This window comes from Malania oleifera, chromosome 8, assembly GCF_029873635.1.
Source record: "Malania oleifera isolate guangnan ecotype guangnan chromosome 8, ASM2987363v1, whole genome shotgun sequence".
Taxonomy (NCBI): domain Eukaryota; kingdom Viridiplantae; phylum Streptophyta; class Magnoliopsida; order Santalales; family Ximeniaceae; genus Malania; species Malania oleifera.
This window is the reverse complement of record NC_080424.1, coordinates 26,908,857-26,928,254: the sequence shown is the minus strand read 5'-3', so window position 1 is coordinate 26,928,254 and position 19,398 is coordinate 26,908,857. Positions and strand designations below refer to the sequence as shown.

Below are 19,398 nucleotides of genomic sequence, written 5' to 3'. Positions count from 1 at the left end.
CAGACTAAATATATTGTCTAATGTCAAAAGGCTCTTTTGAATTCTCTGCCCATAAATCATGCTTCATGACTTCCTGATTGTGTGCACATCTAGAAAATTGAAGTTGGAAGTATTTTTTTTTTTTGTTTAATACTTATCATCTCGTTTGTAATGAAATTAGAAGCAGTCTAATCAACATCTACATTTTGTTCTAACTGCTAGTGCTTAGATGGTGCTGATGATGAGAATGCCTCCAATATCTCTGAGGAGACTGTTCAAAAAGAACTCAGTTCTGGAAGAGGTGAAGCAGGAGAGTCACCTGAAGGAGCAAAGTTGAAGAAAGTTGTAAAGGAGCCTAGTTCTGAAGGCGAGGAGAAAATGGAAGACTCTCCAGTGATGGGGCTTCTGACAGGACAGAAAAAAACCAAGTCTGAAACTGAGGAAGCTAAAGCCACTAAAAATAAAGTGGCTCTAAGTGAGAGCACAATAAAGAAGGCCATTCTGAAAAGGGCTTCCCATATCAGGGAAAATTCTGAGTATGTTATTTTTAAAAATTGTTTATCAATATTACTCTCTCTCTCTCTCGTTCATGCACCCACAAAACACATGCAATTTAACTGTATTTTGACTATTTTCACCTGAGTCATTGCTGCATAACCTATCTGATTTATTGTTCTTTTATCTATGAGTTTCTGTGGCTATGATTCTGTAATCCTTGCACAAATGTTTTTAATTTTGAGGTCATTAAAACTATTACTTACGACTTGCTTTTTGAAGGAAAATTACTATGGCCTCAGTTCGTCGATTTTTGGAGGAAGATCTTAAACTTGAAGAGAAGACCCTTGATCCCTACAAAAAGTTCATAGGGGAACAGGTAGATAAGGTGAGTGAAACTGGGTCAGAAGGCTTGCTTTTAAGTTCTGGATCTAGCAAATAGTACTATCTACATTAGTTGCCATTGATGCTAACTGTTACAAGATACATCTACCCTGGTTTGTTATTGATGCTATTATTTATCAGGTATTAAAAGTGCATGAAGTGTCTAAGGTTGCAGCTGTGGTTAAAAATAAGAGTCTTCGGAAAAATTCTCATAGCAAAGCATCTGCAAAGATCAGTAATGATGGAAGTTCTGATTCGTCTGACAATGGGAGTGAGGAAGTGGAAAAAGAGGACATAAAACCAAAAAGGAAAATCGCTCCCAAAGGAAAAATGCAGTCTGAAGAGCAGAAAAAACGTAAGAGACTCACAAAGGAAACCAAGCTGCCCAGTAAGAAGCAGAAGCCTGCAGAAACAGTGTCAGAAGAAGATAGTGATGCAGAAGATGGAAATTTATCTGAAGACGGTCGCCTCCTGTCATCTGATGAAAAACTTGTAAAGGTGATGCTTTGTCTTGCCAAGTCTCAAGTTGATCAAGTGAATATTTTTGTAATATTCTTATTGAAATGCAGAAGAAGGAAGTTTTAACTCCTGTTTATGGAAAGCGTGTGGAGCATCTGAAATCAATTATCAAATCATGTGGGATGAGGTTTTGTTTATTAACCCTATTCATGAGCCCTGCTTTTTTTGCAATGTTCATTCCTTAACTTTGTCTTCCTTTTGCAGTGTTCCCCCTGCAATTTACAAGAGAGTTAAACAGGCACCTGAAGATAAACGTGAGGCCCGCTTGATTAAGGAACTAGAGGAAATTCTCTCAAGAGAAGGTTTATCTCCCAATCCTTCTGAAAAAGGTGAGCAATAGTACCATTGACCATTTTTACTTGCATTTGGTTGTGATTGGCAGTATAAAAGCTTTCACTTCAATAGGAATAACTACTTTGCTGATTTGGTAAGTTGGACTTCTTTATTTATAAGGCAAATCTAAAAGGAAATTGAGGGAGGGGAGAATCTTCTGAATTATTTTCTCTCTGACTTTTTTTCATATTTTAGACCATCTTCATGACTGCTCCTACTTCCATGATTTGAATCTTATTTCAAACTGCATAGCCTGAAAGCAGTTTGAAATTTTGTGTTGGGGTTGTTGCTAAGGTACTCATGAATAGTGATTTCCTATGGTCTAGAGTAGGTCAGAGGAGGGATCATCTGGTGAGTTGAGAGGTTGCCTACTTTAAGTCTGAATGGGGTTTGGACCTTGGTAATTTGGTGTCTTAGAAAAAACTGTGGAGATGTGGCTGTGGCATTTTCCTTGGAAATTAACTTTCTTTGGCATAAGATGGTTTGAAGCAAATTCACCTAGCAAAAGAATGGGTGAAATGACTAATATCTGCCCTTGTCTTTGTCACCTTCTCATAATGCTCCTACTTTTTTTTGGGTATTTAAGGAGGATTCAGTTCCTTGGACTTTCCATTGTCACAAGAATCTTAGAGTTAAAGAATAAAGATAGGTCATGGAGCTCATTTTTTGTTGCTTAATTTGTTGGATTCTTTCCAGTCTTCTTTTTTGAGGGATAGGAAAATTGACTTTGGATATTTATAGCGTTTACTCTTGTAAATTCTTCTACCCTTATTTGATTCATTTCTTACTCCTTGTCTGCTTGTCAATTGCAACAGTGCTAAGGTTCTATTAAAGGTTAGGCTTTTATATGGATGGAAGCCCTTAACAGTGTGTGTACAAAGAACTGTTTCTGACTTGGAGATATAGCAATGCTTCATTCCCTGATGTTTGTGTGGGGGTTTTGGTTGTGATGAGTCACATTCTAATCTTTTTCTGCATTTCTTAGCTGCTTAATATTTCATTTGCTTACTTTGGAGATTGTTAAGTGTTTCACATTGCTTTTTGGAGGCTTTTTTGCTTACTTATTTTTAGAGGTTTCTGGAGGGAAAAGGATGCTAGAAGGTGGTGGTTTTGATACATTTTGTAAGTCACTTGGCCATTGGGAGTAGAATAGGTTTTCTTACATCTTTATTTTTTGTGATGGTAAAAGAAATTCATTGATGGATTATGAATTTGCAAACAGCAGAATAAGATATCTTCTTAACAAGCTTTGGGTAGCCCCAGAAAAAGCGACAAAGAAAACCAAAAGGCATGAAAAACAACCCAAAAAAATCAACATGCCCTAACAAGTCAACAAGGAATGCCAGTTGCACTGAATATCCAAAAAGCACACCTTGAATTTCCCATTACCTACACACCAAAGAGAAGCTAAATCATGAATCTTCTCCCAAGCCAACAGAAATGACAACTTCTTCCCTGAGAAAATATGCACATTTCATTCTGTCCACAGGCCCTAGAAAGACTGCAAAATAAAGCACACTTCCATTTTCTTTCCTTTTTCCTACTGAAGCCGACAAAAGAAATTGTCAAAAACTCCTCCACTGTCTTTGTACAAACCCAACATTCTCCAAAATAATTAAATAACTTGTTCCATACCCTCCAGGAAAAATCACAATGCATGAAAAAATGTGGAACAGATTCCGATCCGTTAAAAAAAAGTGCACATACATCTGGAGAGAGAGCCTTCAAAGGCCTCCTAGTATGCAGCAAATTATTGGTGTTGGTCCTATTAAGCAGAATCAACCAGAGAAAAAGCTTTGATTTTAGGGGGTACTTTGGCCTCCAGAATAATTTTATAGAGAGGGAAGGAAAAATCAGTTCTAGTGAAGAACTCACAAAAAGATTTGCAGGATAAAGCCTCAAGGATCTAAAGACCAGGATCGACTATCAGCTTCCAAAGAGATCCAACAGAAACTCAACAAGACTAACAAAGAGGATAACTCTTTCGTCTCTCTATCATTCAAGGGTCTCAGATAGTGAAAATGCCATGAAGATAAAGGACTGGCCAGATCTACAATGAAAGAAGAAACAGACCTATTCTGTCCTGAGCTCAAACAAAAAAGGTGAGGAAAATTTTGTTATCATATTATGACTTTTCAATCAAGTTGGCAATGCTGCTGTGAAAGACTCTTTGTACTCATCCAGTGATTTAAAAGCCTAAAAGGTGAAGATGTAAGGCAAGACATTTTACTTGTGACAAGGCAAGTCATAAGCCTCAAGGCATTTTGAATTTAATTTCTTTATTTAAAAGTATATGTAACTAAACCATGCATACAAAAAAATAATATTAATTTATTAAATAGTTAAATAAAATTTGTTATGTAAAATGTACCCCTAGAAACAGCATAGAGAGTCAAAACTGAGGAACTCAAGCTGCCAATGGGTGCACTGGCCCATGTATTACAGGACCACTGCATGTGCCCATCCAATGGGCATAAATATTGTACTATTGTGGTTGCCTTACCTGTTAAAGAGAGCCACACTGTTGCCAAAAAGACATAAATATTTTAAAGAAAAAGTTACTTCCTCGTCTCTCTTTTTTGACTCTCATTGAAGAGATTATCTTTTATTCATTTTGGCTAGCTGACACGAAAGATAAGTTGTTGGCGAAAAGAGAGGCTTCCAGAGTGCGAAGATCTGGAGTAGATCTCAATCAAGTTGAGTCTCAAAGATCTGAATCAGGTCCTCAATGCAGGAAATAGGTTGAATAGAGAGGGGAAACTATCTAAATGACAGATTCTCGAAGAGAGAACCTCATTCTTGACTGGCCAGACAGGGATGATGGCTCAGTCATCATGTTGGAGTAGCAGTCTTGTCAGAGAATATATGAAGGTGTTTGTCAAAGGAGGGAGAGCATTCGTTGAGGGAGGCAGGGCTGCTCGTGTGCTGACTGCTTGTTTTTTTTTTTTTTTAAGTCCTTTTGTATTTTTATATATTGCAAAAATAAGTTGATTGGAGGGGGGGGGGGGAATCCATATATGTGCATGCCTGATGGTTTGAAGAGTGAGAAGTGTGCTTTTTTGGCCCGAGGCATATGCCCAGTTCCCAAAGGTGTTTGCCTTTCAAGAGTTGCACATTTCATATTATGCATTGGAGTGTTTTATCCTCAAAGGAATTAAAGCACACCTCAAAATTGCCTTTTAAAACCCTGTAGCCTCATCTGATCTGCAAGGAAGATTATGAAACTCAAATCTTGCTAGTAGCTTGTTGTCCATGTCCTTGCAACTCTTTGAATGAATGTGTCACAGTTAATGAAATCCATCTGATAGGAATTATGATATCATCTTGAGGATGCTGTTGGCTCTAGAAATTTCATTCAATAAATTGAAAATTGATATTGTTGCAAAATTTGCCATCATCTTATTTTCAATTAATGTTGTCTGTTACTCTTAATATCTTGTGTGTGCAATTTTTTCTTATATTGAATTTTTCATATTGTCAGTCATCCATCTCAAGTCTCAATAACATGGCTTCAGCTACAGTTAATTCTCTAAATTTTGGTTGTTACCATGGTCTTAAATTTCCACGAAATTGTCGAAATTTTCGATTTCCGTCACCCTTGAAATCGAATGGCAGTCAATTTTCGTCTTGCATAATTTTCGTCAAAATCGCAATGAATCATCTGAAATTTATCGAAATATCAAAATTTTAGCAAAACTTGTTGAAATTTTAACTATACAATGAAATTTTGTTGGAATTCAAATGAGAGATTTAGGAGTGAAGTAAAATTTCTCTCTTAATTTATTTTATCGAAACAAAAGATTATTACAAGTGCTTTTGTAATTATATGAAAAAATAAACTTACAGTAACATTTTATTTAACCATTCATGTCTAAATTATCATTATTTGTATAATAAATAATATTTAAATGATTTATGAATTTCATTTGTATTCACTGAATATGTTTAATGTACATTATCTTACAAGTATGTTTGATACACATACTATTTTACAACTTTTCCACCTTACACAAAACATAGATGGATTTAATTTGTAATATATTAGTCCTAAAACTTATATTATTATGTTTGTTAACCATTTCTTAAGTTTCACAAAGAATTTCATGCTTTACAACTAATTTCTGTTATTTTTTAAAATCGAAATCGAAATTTCTGTACTTTTGGAGCTTTGAAATTTGAGTCGAAATCGAAATTTAAGACCTTGGTTGTTACTGCTTAGAGATTCTGATTTGTGCAAAACTAGTCTAATAGATATCTTGCAGAATTTTCTCGTTCCTTATTAGCTTACAACACTTAAGAAACGTTTTAGGTCATTTTTTAAATTATTTTTTGATTTTTTTTATGAAAAAAGTTATATACTGAGTGAAAAGAAAATAATCAAAAGAGAGAATGAGGCATCCTGCCCAGTTGAATGAAAAACATAAAGATAAAAGGGCTGAATGGAAAGAAACTATAAAGAAAAAGTGCTGCTTGCCAATTCCTCTGCAAGTCTGCTCAATAGAAGTTGAGGTATCCTGAAAGTATATGCATTGAGCTCCTGACCAAATGGCCTATATCCCATATGATGGTGCACTTTTCCATGGTACCTTCCTCTCCTTCCCTTTACCAATAGCCCAAAAAGAAAGAGAAAACTTGCACTTAAAAGAAAGGTAAATCCACGCTGCTCCTCAAATACTGCAGGCAGCTCAAATTTCCCATGAATGGCAACAATACACAAACACATGGGAAGTTGTCTCACCACTTAGATAACAGAGCAAGCATGCATCATGAGACAATGCTTTATTTTTCTTTTCCCTTTATAGGACATTATTTGTAGTAATACTTTCCACGGTCCACATTAAAGCCCTGACTTTGGAAGGAATCTTAGATTTCTCGACAAAGGAATGTGACCAAAAAGGAACAATATCAAGAACACATGTGAGATGAGTATAGAAGAGTCCGAACCCAAGATTTGATCTCTTCCCACTGAACAAGATCCTTAGTCTGCCTATCATTTCGACCATCTTACTTTTTTTGTTTTGTTTATCATCTTGCTTAATATCACGTAGCCTCGATTGAAGAGTTGAGGATCATATGTTAGTCTCTTCTCATAGTGCTCCAAACATCAATTGCCTTGTTTCTTCAAAAATGGACGTGTTGGTTCCATTTCCTAGTGAATTATATAGCAAGGAACACATAACAGTGATGCCTTCCAATATTGCATATGACAAAAATTATCGTAATGTCTCCATCTTAGTGTGGGTAATTGACTATGAGTAACAAAAGCTATCATTTTGGGTATTTTAGACTATTAAGATAAGTTATTGCATCATTTCTTTTTATGTATCATTATTAAATTATGTTTCAAATATTATTCCATGGTAGTTCATATATATAAAAATTACATGGTCCTAGCTGTTTTCGACTGTTCTAGTTTTTGGTAAATAAAGAATTTTATTGAGAGAGATGCAATACGGAGAACAAAGGCATTCTCTATCCAAATAAAGCGAGCCTTGGACAAAGAGGGTGTGTTCACTCTTTGGGCCCTTCCCATAATTAAATGAGCCTCATCGTGGGATTTTACAGATAGCACATTCATTATAGATTGGTATATAAGGTCTGATTGCTGCTAGGTCTAAAACCCGGAGGCCTCTCATTGTGGGCATAAAGGACTGCTATGTTTGACTGATCCTTCCCGCTCGATTGAGCTGACTTAACTGGGCCATTTGAAATATTTACCTGAGAATAACGTGGACTTTCTGATTGAGTTCCTATTTTTTCGCTTTGTTCAAGGATACCCATTTCCATTGCATTCCTTCCTTGGCTGCCCTCTCCGGAGTTCCAACCTTTGCCGACGCAAGGGATTGTCAACCCTCAAAAATATAGTCTGGTGACGTGTGAACTGTTCTAGCTTTTTAATCCCTCAATCCACATTCAGTGATCCACAATCCTGGTATTGTTGCAGCACTGTTTGTGTGTCTAATGTTGAGTGCCCTCTCTGCTCTGCTTCTAGTTCCCCCCAAAACCTTTTCCAATCCCCTGCCTCCTTTCCATCTGGTGTGCATATCATTTGCCTTCTTTGGAATCTTCTCAAGAGAGAGGAATTGTCCATGGCCATTCACCTTCTTTGTTTCATAATAAAATTATTAGATGCCCTGAAAATCCTTACCCACAGAATCGGTGTTTTTTGTGAAGAGAAATGAACATCTCTAACAATGTTCATTCCTCGGTTGATAGCTTGATAGAGAAAAACATTGATAAATTTGATAACTTTTCCTTTGTCATTGAAAAAACAAAAAACTATTTTTGTTTATCATAATGCAAGACTCTTCCATGGTGTCTAAGGAAGATGTCGTGCAAGTGCGTCTCCCTTGCGTATCTTGCCAAAACTCTGGCATCAAGCTTGTGGCGTGAGAGAGAGGAATGTTCTTAGTTCTTGGTGCAGAGGAGAGGATAAGAAAAGCAAAAAAGCAAATAAAGAAATGCCAGAAAATTCACAAAATTTTCTATTGCAAAGTTAGTGATTGAGGAGAGAAGAAGAAAAGAAGAGAAGAGAAGAGAAGAGGAGAAGAATAGAAAAAGAGGGAAAAACTGAGTGGCTGTTTCCTGGAGTAAAAGTATAGCTCTAGGTCTGCCCTCTTATATATTATTAATAATAATAAAGACTTAAGAATGAAAATACCCCTATTAAGACAACCTAATTGCTAAAATAGTATATTCTCTTCTAACACTCCCCCTCAAGTTGGAGGTGTATAAATATCACCTAACCCCAGCTTGTAACAACCATTAGACAAGGCGGGATTAAATAAAGGCTTTGTAAAAGCATCGCCTAATTTATCCATAGATTTCACAAATGGTGTCCTCATGATCTTCTTCAACATAGCATCCCTCACAAAATAATAGTCAATTTCTATGTGCTTTGTCCTCTCATGGAACATTGAACTGCAAGCAATATAAAGGTAAGGGATGCCATGACTTCGAAAGAATTGAATGAGGAGCCTTATGAGGTGAAAATCTCATGTACGGTTCTGTAGAGTGCCAGTAAGGGTGACATATCTGTCAGCTTTTCCATTATCACCTTCAAAAAACCAAACTCTGCCTTATGTAAAGAATGGCAACTGGACTAATCATAAATACAAATCTATTGAATCTTTTATTAAGAATACAATAACATTAGAGCCACAAAAGCTCACTCAAAGTACGAGCCATAGCTCAGTATTCTGCTTCAGCACTAGATCTTGCTACAGTAGTTTGTTTCTTGCTATGCCAAGTTACAAGTTTACCTCTCACAAATATATAATATCCAGTAGTGGACCTTCGATCATCAATAGAGTAAGCTGAGTCTGTATTAGAATATCCCATGATCTCATAGTTTTTATTACATTTATATATCAAACCCTTGCTAGGATAGCCTTAAGATAGGGCGAAATCCTAGAAACAACATCCCAATGTGGTTGTTTGGGATTTTCCATAAACTAGCTTACTACCCCACTGCAAAAAATGTGTCAGGTCTAGTGATAGTTCAGTGGATCAACTTACCAACCAATTGGCTGTATAGATTTTTGTCTTCAACGGTCCAACATCCTTGGATAACTTCACATTGGCATGACCTAAGGGGTGTTTGATTTGAATGGACTCTGAATAGAGGTTATATTTGAATTGGTTCACTAAATAAGTGAATCAATCATACATTAGTGTTTGGTAGTAGCTCGAAATTTTCTTAAAATTCCGTTGATGGAATTGGACATGGAAACATGTTTGATTCAGATTCAAAAGTCCTTTTCTTCCCCCAATTTTATCCCTTATAAAAAATGAAAATGACCAAAACCTAAATGCCCAAGTGATTAAAATTAAAATAATACATTTTATTCTTGCACTATAATATATTTATTATTTTTTTTTATAGTTATTACTTAAATATATGACAAGAAAATATTATTTATGTTAAATTAAAAAATTTAGCTTATGTAATTGCTTGTTAATTTTATCAAATATTTATGCTTCCAAGTGTTGGGAACATAGTTGTTAGAATCTTACAATTCACGATTCAATCGTACGATTCTTATCAATTCCACACCAAATTGATTTGAATCTTACTAGAGAATCTAAAAACAATTTAATCATTGCCGAATCTATCGATTCTCCTCGTGAATCTATTGAATCTATCATTTCACACGATTCTGGAAACTATCATATCCTAACCAACTTGACTAGTTTAAAACCCCAACACAGCATCTCTTTCTTTTTTATGGCTTTTATTTTTTCATATTAAAATCAATACCTTGTGTGCATCACTTTTGTGCTTAAAAAAGGAGAAATAGAACTTTAGGTCTTATGTTGCTTACTTGCCTTCACAAAACCATTCTCCTCTCTAGGAGTATAGTGTTCTACCATTGAGAAGAAGGGGCGGAACACTCACTAGCTAAGGTGGTACTTATGTTTCGTTTTTTTGTTCAGATTCAAAAGGTAGTTTTTTTAGTAGTTTGTTCAATTATTATCAATTTTTGGCCAATTATTATTGTTTTAATTCGACAAAGAACATTTAATGCATATGCTTTCCCTAAAATGTTGATAAACGCCAAAGTTCATTAAATTTTTTTTTCTTGATTTCGTCCTTTAGACAACATAAAATTCATTATTTTATTAGTATTTCCTAACTCTTTCTCTTTTTATTATTTTAGGGAAAACATAAGCATGAAATTTGATTTTTTTTTAAATCTCAAAATTTAAATTTATTATTTTGTTGCCTGTTTGTATGTCAAGATATGCATGTCATTTAGAATTGATTTTGGAAATTTCTACCGAATCTTACGATTCGATTCTCGATTCCTAAAATTGGAATTTCAATTCATGATTTGAATCTTGATTTGACAACTATGGTTCAAAAGGTTAAAATTGAAAAACAACACATATTCATATTTTAGATACCAAACAGTTAAAATAGTTTAGATTTTAGATTTAGTGACTAATTCAAGTTCAATTCAAAACTGGTTTACAAAATCACATTTGAATTTAGTGTTCAACACTTAACACTTGATTTTACCAAACAAAAATAACGGCAAACCAAGCCTTAAGTCTCACTAGGTGGGGTTAGCTACATGAATCTTTTTTTGCCAATTTATGTAATCATGGATAATTTCGTTTGACAAATTTAAGGCTATTAAATCCTTACTCACTATCTCATTCCAAGTTATTTTAGGTCTACCCCTATCCATTCTATTATGTCTCACAGTAACTAACTCACTCTTCCTCACTGGCGCACTATGTGGCTTATGTTGCAGGTGCCCAAATCATATGAGTTGTCCCTCCCTTATCTTACTTTCTACAAGGGCTACACCTTACTTATTGGAAATATTTTCATTCCTTAATTTATTTTTTAATGTTATACCACTCATCCTTCTTAGCATTCTCATCTCAGCAGCTTTTACTTTTTGAATATGTTGTTTCTTAGTCGTCCAACATTCTAAACCATATAGCATAGCTAGTCTTACATATGTTTTATAAAACTCCTCTTTTAATTTTAAGGGTATTCTACTATCACACAGCAAACTTGAAGCACTTCTCCATTTTGCCCAACTTGTTTTAATTTTATGCGTTACATCTTCAATTTACCCTTGAGCTTGCATAATAGATATAAGGTATCAAAATCTACTAGTACTATTGATTTCTTTATCATCAAGTTTAACTTTGTTTAATATTCCTCTTGCTATGATTGATATTACATTTCGTAGATTCTGTCTTATTTTTACTTAAAGCCTCTAAATTCTAAAGCTTCTCTTCATAATCTAACTTTCATAATCTAACTTAGATTCTACTCCACCCTAGTTACATTAATCAAGACGATATTATCTGCAAACATCATACACCATGAATCCTCATTTTGAATACTCCTAGTCAGTTCATCCATGACTAAAGCAAAAAGATAAGGGATCAAAGCATATCCTTGATGTACATCTATTGTGATTGGTAGTACTTTTGAAAGTGGCAAAAGCAGTTTACAAATTACATTAGATAGTTTACATTTTATTTGCAATTTTCTTAATTTTTTTATTTTTAAATATATAAATAATTTATTTACATAATTCTTATAAAAATAAAATTCTTTAAAGACTTACACCTCAATGCATCAAGGCTTATGTTTTGCCTCATAACGGATAAAACGCCCCGCATTATGCCTTTGCCTTTTAAAACATTGGGTTGGATGAATTAAAACGATAAGAAAGCTTGAATGAAATGAACAACCCGAACCCAATGATCCTCCTAAAAGCTGATGCTCATTACCAACTATATAATGAACATTTGGGGAAAAATAGTATTTGTTGCTAATGTAAGAAAAAATTTCATTCTTAAAATTCCTTAAATGCCCTTTGAGAGGATAAAATAGTGAGATAATGATAAAAATATACCAAAATGTTTTAAAGGTTTTTAAAATTAAAAAATAGTAGAAAATTTGAGTCATGCATGCTCCATAGCTAGTATATGTGAAACAAATTTACAGGGTTTCATATAGTAATTGCTATTTCAACTTTATTATCCCACCTGTTTTGTTAAAGTGCATTATCTTGTGCCACCTTAACCACTTTTCTGCCGAGTAAATTTTTTAGACACCAAAATACCTAAACTCAACTATCCCTCTGTTGTAGACCTGCCATCGCCCAATGATTTTTAGTTTGATCAACCATCTCTCAATTCATAGGAAGCGGGTTGTTTAAGTTGAACTTTTGGGAAAACTAATGATAGTGTAAGTTGGAGTTTCTTGGATTGGATCATGGGTTTGGCTAGAAGTGGATTGGGGGACATCTTTCAGTGATATTTTCAGTGATGGTTAATGGTGGACCTAAATTGTGGTTTTCTGCATTGTGCCCCTTGGGGTGGGGGTGGGGTAGGTTCTTGTTGAGAGGATTCATGATCCCCCTTCTTGCTTTCTGAGTAAGAACATTAGCCGTGGCATGGAGGGGGCTAAAGTGGAAGGTCTTAGCCTTTTAGGGTGGGCCAGAAGAGGTGATTATTTCTCATTTACAGTTTTCTGAGGATGCTGTCTGTCACCTTTCTTATAGGTTAGGCTCTTTCATTAATTTGCTTGCTCTTTTCCAAGTATTTGAAAAAGTTTCAGGGTTAAGTCTGCAGATCTTTCTATTGAGCTGGTATTAATCTAGATATGGTTTCTTTACACGACTTTGGTGGAGTAGGCAGGTTATGTTATTTATAGTTAGTCCATTTCTTATTTAGGTGTTCCTTTAGGTGGTAACCCTAGTGCTCTCTCCTTTTGGAATCTTGTGGTGGAAAAGGTTGCTTGGAGGCTGGATGTTTGGAGGGTGATAGAATCAGATTTGGTGTGTAGCAGGGTTCTTTATGGTGTTCTAAGTTTGATTCATTTCTGGGGTTGCAGCTTATTGATGCGACGTGACTGGAGGGGTTTGTTATTTTACGGTTTATTTTTCATTACTATCTATTTCAGGAGGACCTGCTTGTCCTCCATTGTGATGTAATTGTACTTCAATCACAATATAACTTTATTCTTTATCTAAGAAAAATCTCTGATTTAACTTCTCTTAGTGACTGCCCTCACAAGAATCTTAAATAGGGTCTAGAAATACAATGGGATATACGACGGACAAACCTGAATAAGAGTAATATGGCCTCTTTAACTTAACCAAAGCTCCCTTTTCATCCATCTAATCTCCTAGAGACTATCTAATAATTAAGATGCTATGTGTTACCGTCCATGGGGACATGTAGATTATTAATAAGCGAAATTAAGAAGCTATAATCTGCTATTAATGAAAATGAGAAAGAACAGTTGGCTCTACCCCCATTCCCACTACCACTGAGAATTAATTCTCAGGCCTGACAAAATCTACAGATGGTTAACACATTATGAAACTGTCCTTATCATATGACATGAAAGGAATGCTTTTGATGCTCAAACTGCACATGGCAGATAGATGAATCCATATATCCCACCCTAATCCCTCAACTAGGCTTCCATATACTCAAATCATAGAACCTATTTCCAATGTTAATGGAAAGAGAGAAAGTGGTTCCCCTTGTCTTAACACCCCTAGATGCTTAAAAACAAGATTTAGAGGATGTTTTGTAAAATTAAGTGTAAGTTCTGAACATTGAATTTAATTATGATTTTGTGAACCAATTCTGAATTGAACTTGAACTGGTTACTGAATCTATAATCTAAATTATTTTCTCTCTCACGAAATGATTTTCCCTCCCTCACAAATGTCCTTAGGGTTTCTAATGTAGTCGGTGCTGCTCCGATGCTGGCCTAGCTGTGCTCCAACGCTGATGCTATTTCCTGATGGTTTTCTCTCATGTGAAAAAACCTTCTTATCTCCCATGTCGATATCGTGCTTTGTCATGGAGCTTGTAGATTTCAATGGTGGGGTTTTTTTATGTTCCGGACAAATGGACATTGAAGGATCTGAGATTGGATAAAATGGGTAAGGTGGTAGCTCTTTTCATTCTTGAGAAGAATCAGCTATGCAATCGATGGGTAAGACTTTCATTGGCTGCTGCAACACAGTTCTCGCAGGTATTTTTATCTCTCGATGGAAGGTCCAGCAAGGATGTATGCTCGAGTAGGCTTTGTGAATACTGGATGGTGATACATGCCATGAAGGCAAGTAAGTTCTTGTAATTAGGGTATGGTTGGAGAGGAAAGAGATATTCTATATTTGTTCCTGAAGGGTCCAAAGGCGATGGGTGGCTTTGATTTGGAGAAGAATTCAGTGCTCTGGTAAACTCTCTTCATCCTGTCACTAATGACGTAGGGAGTAATAATAATCATTCATGGAGTTAGGTAGTTTCAGGTAATAGAGCTGATGCTGGTGCCCACACAACTTCTAAGGGTAAGCTGGAGGTGGTGTGTGTTCACTGTGGGGGAAGATGCTAGTGTGGCTGAGTATTCTGACAAGGACTCTGACCAAGGGGCTGAGTCTAGAAGCAGCTAAGGCTTCCTGCTTGGACGAAGGTGTGATGAAGATTGGATGGGTTGGGCCTGGGTTTTTGACAATTAGGTTAGACCTTTGCCTACTGTTTGACAGTAACATAGGCCTTTGAAAGCACATGATGGGCCTTTCGACTAAGGAGGTCCAAAATCAGAAATTTGATCCTACTTTGAGTTTGTTTATTGAGAAAGAAAGCAATCTGGTTAGGCCTCAGTTGGGCCAACTTAATGGGCAGACTCAAAAGCTTATTCCTACTGGTGTTAATAGTCCTGATGAAAGTCAGGCTCCCTATTTGAATGAAGCCCATAGTGCTTTTAAATTCTGTGATGCAGTAGGACTTCAACTTCCTTCGGAGCAGAAGCAAGCTGCAACTGCATCAGCGATTCAGTCAACATCAAATTAGACCCATGATGGTTAAGAGGAGAGGAGTAGTTGTTCTGATAACATAAAAGAGAAGGAGGTGAGGTGGGAATAGAAAGGTTGGTTTCTAAAAAGTCTGTTAATATTATTGAGGGTATTTTTTTCCTTGTTCAGAAGAAGTATGTTAGTGGGCAGGGCTCTGAGAATGAAATTGAGGGAGATTCATCTACGAATATTACTTATTGTGAGAATGAAATTCAATACTTTATTGTAGGTCCAGAAGGAATGTCAAGCTAGTTCAGATAATCAGATAGATCAAAAGGTTTATGTTCTGCATAAGGAAGCGCAAAAGGGTTTTAAAATGAGGAAGCATATTGAAAAAAATTGAGATTCATCTAGCAAAATCACCAAAAAATAAAAATAAATCTTAAGAGAGATTTGAAAGGTGGGTCAATTATACCAAGGGTCGTAAGAGATGGGGAGATGTTTTGGATGACGATAGTGCAGACAGTAGTGACTTTGACTGTGACAAGGCTTACTTTAGGATCGAATTCTAGATCAACATGGTTATTCTTCTGATTCTTCTACTGATCACCTTGGGGATTTATTTTACATGCTGCCTCCTTTAAAAGGGTTAGATGGAATTAATATTTTTGATGACGACTTTCCTATAGAAGAACATAAGGTAAAGGATGGAATTTTTCACCTCTCTGCATAAAAGTAGGGGTAAGGTTGCTTACATTGTGACGACCCTCCTCTTATCCTCACAAAGCGGGGAGCCTTATGACCCAAGGACGCCTCATGCCCTTTTATTTTTATTTTTATATTTTTCGTATCTTTTTATTTTTTCGCTTTTATTTATTTATTTTTCCTTTCTTTTTGAGGATTTAGTATCCTAGCTATGATTGTACATTCTCTCTCCTAATATATCTTCTTTTATTATCCAAACAAAAAAAAATCTGAATTATTGTAACTATTTTGTATTTAATATTTGAATATATATTGTTTTCCAATTTTAACCTTCTGAACACTTGGGACCATAAATATGTGATAAGTTTAACAAGCAATTACATAAACTAAAGTTTTTAACTTAACATAAATGATATTTTGTTGTCATATATATAATTAATAATTATAAATATAATATTTTATTATTGTAAAAGCTTAAAAATTATTATTTTAATTTTAATCACTTGGGTATTGAGTTCTTTTGTTATTTTTGTTTTTTTATAGGGGATAAAATTGGAAAAGTAATCTCTGAATTTCTTTCTTACTGAATCAGACATGATTCCATGTTTGTCTCTATCAAAAGAATTTTGAGAAAATTCAGGTCTGCCACCAAATATTCTAATATTTAGTCAATTCACTTATTTAGTGAACCTGTTCAGATATAACCTTTATTTAAAAAGCCATAGATCAAACAAATTCCCCTTGGGCTCTCCATTCACAAAGATTATAAAAACCACAGAAGCAAGGCATCTTCGAATCCTCTCGCTCCATCTCATCCAGCCAAAAGCCTGCCCTCTCTAAAATCCTATAAAAAAGAGCCTAACATACACAATCATTTGCCTTCACCAAGTCCCATTTCAATGCCTTCCTCTTCTAATAAGATTATAAGATCCTCCATAACCTCATTTGCCACTGAAGCTACATTTATAAGTTGGCAACCCACCAATAAAAGTACTCTGACTTTGAGAAATAGTGTCGACACTTCATCCAATCTGTCGGAGAGGACTTTAGGTAGAATTTTATAATCAACAACTAATGTGCTAAAAATACCTAATGCTAGTATTTTGAGCCCGTTAGACTGATCCTTTTTAGGCTCAAGGCTAACAAAGGTGGAACTAATACTTCTGTGCACCCTCCATTACTTTAAAAAAAAAAAAAACTCATTAAATGTTTTGAAAAGATCATACCAACTCTTTATACAAAGTGGTTGCATAGTGGTGCAAAGGTGCCTACTGGGAATGGACTTTTTAGAAATAAATGTTGAGTAGCGAACTCTGTGGTGCCAAAATGTGCAAAATTGATCAACTGGTAGTTAGATTGGTAGTTTGTATGCTATTCCTATAAAATACCTACTTACAATGAGGTGAATGATTTGCTTGAATGTAATCATTGCGGTAATTCCTTGACAAAGAAATTAGCTCTGGCTGTCCATTAAGGTTACAGGGGAGTGTATCTATGAATCATATTTCTCATATGCAAATTGGGCAGTTGTGTTGAGTAGTTTCTGTTATTACTTTTTTTGTGCAATTCTCTTGAATCTCAAGTGGGAACTGTGGTTTTGACAAATGATATTTTATGGACAACTAAGCAGTCTCTGGTAATGTGATCTGGTGTGATTGTTGATTACTAGAATTGCAAGATAATTTTTGGTGGCAATTGCTCCGAAGTTCATTTAGAATTTATTTCATTAAGATTAGACAATTCATCCTGAAATTTGGTTCCTGAAATTTGGTTGCAAAGGTACCTTGAGCTGTTAAGGCCCTATGGACAATGAGGCTGTGCATCTACATATGAAACACATAAATTCATGTAGTTAATACTTTTTTGTTGTGAATATTCTGCACCGAAAGCATGTGTTTGCATTTCCTTGCCTAAATTCATGTAGTTGCTTATAATTTTTGTCATGAAATATTCTGCACAGAAATTAAGGAAGTCAAAAAGAAAAAAGAAAGAGCAAAAGAACTTGAAGGCATTGACATGGGCAACATTGTCTCAAGTTCACGCAGAAGGTCCACGACAAGTTTTATTGCTCCTCCAAAGCCCATAGTGCCAGTTCAAACTGGTGGTGATGATGAAGTAGAAGATAGTGACGATGAAGGGGATGATGAGGATGACGATGAAGGGGATGATGAGGATGATGAGAATGATGATGATGATGGCGATGAAGAGAGCCAGAGCGAAGAGTTTAGTGAAGGTAAGCAAATATGGATTTATTTTGCGCTTTGCTGTTCATGGTTAGTGATTTCATAAACTTCCAAATATGAATTCTCCACAGGGTTCTGACAACTTGGATCCTGTGATTAGTGGTGCTGTAGCTGTACAATTTGAGAAGTTCACTGTTGCTTGGACTATGTAGTTCCAGTACCATATATCACAGCATCCATGATTTGATAAAGCTTGTGCTTCCATATTTAGGCGGTGAAATTATGTTTCCCAATACTTAATTTTGTTGTTGATTGGTAGAGGGATATTTGATAAAGCTTGTGCTTCCATATTTAGGCGGTGAAATTATTCAACATCAATGTGGAAGTTATTGTATGTTTCCCAATACTTAATTTAGGGATATTGTATCTGTGTTAGTTTTCAGATGATTGTTGGGTTAGTAACACAAGGAATCTAATAAAATCAGAACTTTGGGATAAATGGAGTAAGTTTGGAAAAAAAATGTTGGAAAAAAACTAATTCCCTTCTATCCTGAGATATGCAAGTCTCAGAAGCGTCAATACATATAGCAATAATTGCCCTTGTTCGGAGTTTGGAGTAGATTATCTTGTCAGTTACTTGGCTTTGGCTTTTAGAGAGATTCATAGGTAAATCCTCCTCCTAATCATTAAAATGATTATTAAAAGAAGTTAGTTTCTTGCTGTGCATATTTCTTGGTTGGTTATTCATCAGGCAAAAGTGGAAACTTGCTGGGGGGAAAAATAAACGGATTCCTCTGAGACTTTAGAATGCAAATTGAGAGAAGATGAGTCCTTTAAAACACACTCTAAATTGAACTTTTGCAATATCAGGGTGTGTTACAGCGCAAGCTGCCATACCGTACTTGTTTATTTACTGTAATTAGACGCCCCCTTCCCCCCTAGGTTGTATCATTTGAGGTAATTTTTCAGCTTCCTTACGTGAATTTCGCTGTTTTCACAGATGACGAGGACAGCGATTAAATCCTGCACGAGCTGAATAGTAAAGTGACTGATGACAGTAGGTTTCTCCTGTTAAAGAGTAAAAAATGTATTATGTATTTTCGTATATTTTATCTTTTTAATTTGGATGTGGAAACTGATGGCCTTTGATGGGAAATTTGCATGAACTCTGCCAATTAGGTTCTTCTAATTTAGTTTTTGATAATATATTTATTTATTTTTGCTATTGTTCGTAACGGTTTTTCATTATCTGGCGATTATCTTTGCCTCTAACAGAGTTTGATTTTTCAGTTGAAGGAGAGTTATGTGTAAACCTTTTCCTTCTCTGGCTGTGTACAACTTAAAGGTGTCTTGCACAATGCAAATTTGTACTTTGGTGTAGTCTCATAATTCTAATTGTAAGGTTCCAATTCCATGATTCTGAATGCGGCCACGGGACATTCTCTCAGGGTAGTGTTGAAGTGGATTTGAATTTTATTTGAATTTAAAAAGATTATAATGTAAAATTATATTTA

The 19,398-nt window shown here is 35.4% G+C and overlaps 1 protein-coding gene across 4 annotated transcripts in view; it reads left to right on the top strand.

The window, feature by feature from the left end:
- The window catches only part of LOC131161964 (uncharacterized), a 35,983-nt gene extending 16,874 nt beyond the window's left edge, over positions 1-19,109 (top strand). For 2 of the 4 annotated variants that reach the window (XM_058118040.1, XM_058118041.1), the window contains 7 exons: positions 202-515; positions 757-862; positions 1,000-1,356; positions 1,428-1,504; positions 1,582-1,706; positions 17,662-17,934; positions 18,885-19,109. In XM_058118040.1, coding sequence (XP_057974023.1) covers positions 202-515; positions 757-862; positions 1,000-1,356; positions 1,428-1,504; positions 1,582-1,706; positions 17,662-17,934; positions 18,885-18,904 — 1,272 coding nt within the window. In that variant the 3' untranslated portion in view covers positions 18,905-19,109. Of the gene's footprint in view, positions 1-201; positions 516-756; positions 863-999; positions 1,357-1,427; positions 1,505-1,581; positions 1,707-3,599; positions 3,813-17,661; positions 17,935-18,884 lie in introns of those variants that run through there. The other 2 variants (XM_058118043.1, XM_058118042.1) reach the window with 1 other exon arrangement.
- The last annotated feature ends 289 nt before the right edge of the window (positions 19,110-19,398 follow it).